Here is a 5556-nt window from a genome sequence, read left to right on the forward strand (position 1 = left end):
AACATGGAGGAATGGCCGCATGTTTGAAGCTATTGTCCAGGTTGGAGAAATCAGATTCCTCAGGACCAGAGAAGTAAGTAAGAAGGTGACGGGCACACCTAAGCCTGGGAAATCTGGGAGGTTGGGGGGTGTCCTTGGGAAGTGAGTGAGATAAATGTCCAACCAGAGGCAGGTGACAAGGCCTGCGCTCTGCTGATGGGCTGTGGCTTCCCTCTCAGATGGCGGGGACAGCGCGCCACGACCGAGAGATGGCGATCCAGGCCAAGAAAAAGCTCACCACGGCCACCGACCCCATCGAGCGGCTCCGGCTGCAGTGCCTGGCCCGGGGCTCCGCGGGCATCAAAGGACTTGGCAGGTAGGACCCGGGCCCCAGTGGCGGGGACATGGAGGAGAAAGGCAGGACACGCCAGGCGGGGCGGACACCGGTGTGGCCTTGAGCAAGCCTCTTCTTCCTGGGCTCTCCGTCCCTGCATCGTCAATGCCAAGGGTGGGAGAATCGATCCCCTGGACCATGTTTGGTTCTTAGTCCCAGACTCGGCAGGGCCCATGTCTGCTCTGAGAAAGTGCGGCACAGGGAGAGGCTCCAGAAGCTGCGACCACAGGGGCTTGGAGGAGGAGGGGGGAGGGCAGTGACTGAGACATGGCTGTAGAATGTGGTTTCACTCTCAGGCGGTCCTGTCTCGCTCACTTGCCCGGGCCCTGAAATCGCCCGTGGGATGGTTAACAGCTCAGCGCCAAGGGGGCCTCAGCTCTGTAGGGCCTGGTCTGGGCCCTCTGATAGAGCGAGGAGTCCCCGGGACTGGGAAGCCCCGCGGGAAGGATTGTAAGCACCTCTGATTGGTGCCCGCCCTGGACACGGTGCACATCCGGGGACTCACAGGTGACTCACGGGGACTCCCATGGGAACCAGGCTTCTCCAGGGCTCATGAGGAGTTTGGACTAGGAGGCCAAGAGTCACTGAACAGGGATCCACACCTGGAGGCTGTGGGAGGCTTCACTTCCCGCAGGTGCTGAGCACTCGGAGTGTCATTTTCAACAGTCCCACTTTCTCACCTAAGCCCAGGTCTGTGGGCATAGGGACCCGGTGGCCGGGCTGTCACAGTCCAATGGGAAGCCCCGCCCACTTCCCTTCCATGTCATATCACTTCAACCTTGGCATCGTTCATCCTGGGTCCACCTCATTGTCCTTGGCACAGACCCCTCAGGACCACCACCCCCCTTCCTCTCCTGGGCCATCCAGTCCAATCTCTCCTGCTGCCACTGCCGTCTCCACCCCTCACCCTACCAGCCCCTCCACCGAGAGCCAGTCTCCTGTCAACAGGCACTATCTCATCCTTGGCCTTTTGCTGCTGCTGGGCTGTGCCCTCTGCCCCCTCCCCTTTACTGGTCTTGCCCTTCCCTGAATCTTTCCTCAACTCAAGTGGGGGTCCCTCCCCACTTTCCCTCATGATTAGACGGGGTTACGGTTATCTGGGACCACAGCATCCTCTCAAGGATGCATGGTGTCAACCTGATTTCTCACTATTGGTGTTGACCTTGATCACCTGCCTGAGACAGTGTCTGTCTGGCTCCCCCTCCCTCTGCCTATGGCGTTCTTTGGAAGGAAGCCTCTATGTGAAGCCCCTAAAATGTAGGCAGAGGGGACTATGCTTTTCCTCCTCGAGGGCAGAGCGTGAACAGAATCTATTTGGAATTCTTCCTTAAGAGCAAGCTGTCTCTTCCCCCACATTTATTTATTCAACCATTTACTTACACCAATATGGACTCATGGATATTTATTTCATACTTTAGGTTACAACCCAACACTACTTTAATTTATTACTCAGATTATTCTAGTTTTATCTTAGGAGTTCTTTCTAGTGGCTCCCGGGCCCCATTGATGTATCCCCATCTATGTAGGGTTTTGTGTGTTTGTTTGGGGCACTTTCTTACTTTCGGGTACGAGATACTGAAGCTCATCTCACATATATTCTGCTCCCATCTTCGAGTCAGCAATTTCTCTAAGAAGCCCACTTCCGGTTATTGGAGACTTGTATTAGGCACCAAGCTCTAAACTCCAGAGGTGTTTCTTGTTGCTGGCGTGTCACTTCTAGGTCCTCTGAGCTGACAGAACAAGGAAATATAAGTGTGTATATTAATCTATCTACATCTACATTTCTATAAATGTTGTTATATGTAATCATCGGTGCTTATGTCAAACTGAACTGGAGCTCATACGGATGTCTCCAACTCTAACCTATTACCAGGTGCATCAGGTCATTCTGGCCTCCTCCCCTAGCTTATCGATTCATGCCCTTTCCCACAGTGAGAAACCTGGCCCCCCACCTGCCATCCATTTACTTAATTGTTCAATTCCAATACACCCGAACAGCAGGGCCAGTCATTAGCTCATCTCCATGGGAAGTGCCTTTATCAGCAGAGGAGAGTGCTGTGTGCAGCTCCTTGCCCCTGTAGTCTTACCGACTCGATTCAGTTCCAAAGTTGGTTAAGTCAGCCCCTCACCCACCGGCCCTTCAGGGAGCTTGTCTCAAACCTTTATAGTGCAGTCAGATTCACTGGTCACCGTCTGGGGTCCCCTGGCCTCCTAAATATTTTTTAAAAAGCCATATACATTACTGATTACTCTTTTTTAAAATATATTTTATTGATTTTTTTATAGAGAGGAAGGGAGAGGGATAGACAGTCAGAAACATCGATGAGAGAGAAACATCGATCAGCTGCCTCCTGCACACCCCCTTACTGGGGATGTGCCCTTGACCGGAATCGAACCTGGGATCCTTCAGTCCGCAGGCCGACGCTCTATCCACTGAGCCAAACCGGTTAGGGCTGATTACTCTTTGTGCTGTGCATTTTCATGGGCTTTAGCAAATGCGTAATGTCATGTATCCACCACTGTATGCCATACAGAACGGTTTCATTGCAAAATCCCCCATGCTTCACCCATTTTGTTGCCTGCCCCATCTTTTGACTGTTTTTATAGTTTTGCCAGAATGTCATTTACTTGGAATTACACAGTACATTTCCCCCCAAAGTACTTTTTTTTTTTTTTTGCTTTTATGAAATGCTGGGAAGAGGCTGGCCAGGGTCAGGAGGAGGGCACAGGGAAGAACCAAAGACTTCTGTATTTCACCTTGAAAAGCCCTGGGAGTGGTTTTCTTTTTAAGTCTTGTGCTCTGTGACTTTTGAAAAAATTGTGTGTGTGTGTGTATTTTCTTCAGAGTGTTTCGAATCATGGATGACAATAATAACCGAACTCTTGATTTCAAAGAATTCGTGAAAGGGTTAAATGACTACGCGGTGGTCATGGAAAAGGAGGAGGCAGAGGAGCTGTTCCGGAGGTTCGATAAAGATGGAAATGGAACGATAGACTTCAACGAGTTCCTGCTCACCTTGAGAGTAAGTGGCCCAGGGGCCAGTGGGTCTGGCGAGTGTGACTTTCACGTGGTCTGGGTTGGCGATCGTGAGGTTTTGTTTTCAGAAGCGGGGAGTGCTCTGTGAAGGTGATGGGCGGGAGAGGCAGAGCAGACTTAGGGACCTGGGGGGGGGGTGGTCATGTACAAACCATGTCATGGCACTCAGCTAATTAATTCCTCTAATTACACATCATGGAGAGGAATAGATAGTTTATCACGTGGGGTACAAAAGAGCTCATCTGGTTGTGTCTGTCTGTGTGTGCCTTTTCTATTTACCCAGCCCCCAATGTCCAGAGCCAGAAGAGAGGTGATTATGCAGGCGTTCCGCAAGTTAGACAAGACTGGAGACGGCGTCATAACCATTGAAGACCTCCGGGGGGTGTACAACGTGAAACACCATCCCAAGTACCAGAACGGAGACTGGTCTGAGGAACAAGTGTTCCGGAAATTTCTGGATAACTTTGATTCCCCCTATGACAAAGACGGATTGGTAAGTAAGTGCGTAATCCAAGTGGAATTTCTTCTGTCCAATTTGTAATTGTAAATATACAGGAAGTAGGCCCAAAGCCTTAAAAATACTTATGTTACAGATGCTATAAATAGAAGTAAAACATATCCTTAGTGACTACCTAGAAAGTTGAAGATTACAGTAGTAAGAAGTGTGTGTGTGTGTGTGTGTGTGTGTGTACATATATCAGTAGGGGATCTGCCCACAGCTAGTTACCCATCACCTGGAGAACGGGGTATTTGGATTAAACATTCCATTTCATGTTACCATATGTACTACACACAGCTAGACACTTTCCAACAAATTAGACTATAAAAACATATTTAATGAGACCATAATTCAATATTTTGGGCTTTTCACAGGGCTTTTCAGGACACTGCTGTGCTTTACACACATTCTCATTTGTCGTCACACTTTGCTCTGCGGAAATGGCATTTAAGGGAAGCTTTAGTGAAAGGAATGCCAGAATTTGTTCTGATTTCATCTTTAGTAGACTTTGTAATTAACTTGCATTTCTAAAGCACAGTAAACTTCAAGCTAAGTGAAATAAGCCCGTCAGAGAAGGATAAGTGCATATGATTTCACTCATATGTGGAATCTAATTAACAAAAACACTAACAAACAAAATGAAAACAGACTCATAGATACAGAGAACAGACTGACAGCTGTCAGGGGGAAGGAGGGTGAGGAGGATGGGTGAAAAAGGTGAAGGAATTAAGCCAAAAAACAACAACAAACAAAAACAAAACTCATAGACACAGACAACAATATGAGTACCAGAGGGAAAGAGGGGTGGGGGGAGGTAGATGAGGGTAAAGGGCTGATAAATGGTGATGGAAGGAGATTTGACTTGAGTTGGTGAACACACAATACAATATACAGATGATGTGTTGTAGAATTATATACCTGAAACCTATATTGTTAACAGACATTGCCCTAATGCATTCAATAAAAATGAGAGAAAGAGAGAGAGAGAGAGAAGAGAAGAGAGACAAAAAAAAAGCAAACACCCCCTCTCCATTAACTCTTGTTTTCAAGTTACAAATGCATAGCTTGGTAGGTTCAGCACTTATAGCTTTTCTTTTTTTAAAAATTTTTAAAATTGATTTGTAGAGAGAGAGGAAGGGAGAGGGAGAGAGAGAGAGACAGAGACATTGATGAGAGAGGAACAGCATCCATGGGCTGCCTCCTGCATACCCCCTTCTGGGGATCGAACCCGCAACTTAGGCATGTGCCCTGACCAGGAATCAAACCCTGACCTCCTGGCTCCTGGGTCAATGCTCAACCGCTGAGCAACACTGGCTGGGCAGGAATTATCTACACTAATAAAAGAGAAACATGGTAATTGGCGTACGACCGCTACCCTTCCCATTGGCTAATCAGCATATCCTTATGCAAATTAACTGTCAGCCAAGATGGCGGCCGGCAGCCAGGCAGCTGGAAACGAACATGAGGCTTCCTTGCTTCAGTGACTGCAGAGTCCAATGTTCCCCGCCTCACTTGCCGGCCTCTGAGTTGCAACTCTAAGCAACTATGTACTATGTTGCAAATAAGAAGCTAAACAAAACCCTAGAAACCAGCTTTCAGCCTGCCGGGATCTCAGAGCTGAAGTTATACATTGTTTCGATTATAGAA

General features: G+C 48.2%; 1 protein-coding gene across 2 annotated transcripts in view; it reads left to right on the forward strand.

The window, feature by feature from the left end:
* CAPSL (calcyphosine-like) overlaps positions 1-5556 on the forward strand; it is a 28030-nt gene that overhangs the window by 7245 nt on the left and 15229 nt on the right. For both annotated transcript variants that reach the window (XM_005872597.1, XM_005872596.2), the window contains exons 2-4: positions 219-355; positions 3219-3396; positions 3694-3903. In XM_005872597.1, the coding sequence (XP_005872659.1) occupies positions 219-355; positions 3219-3396; positions 3694-3903 (525 nt within the window). The remainder of the gene's footprint in view (positions 1-218; positions 356-3218; positions 3397-3693; positions 3904-5556) is intronic.

Source organism: Myotis brandtii, unplaced genomic scaffold (assembly GCF_000412655.1).
Source record: "Myotis brandtii unplaced genomic scaffold, ASM41265v1 scaffold384, whole genome shotgun sequence".
Classification (NCBI taxonomy): domain Eukaryota; kingdom Metazoa; phylum Chordata; class Mammalia; order Chiroptera; family Vespertilionidae; genus Myotis; species Myotis brandtii.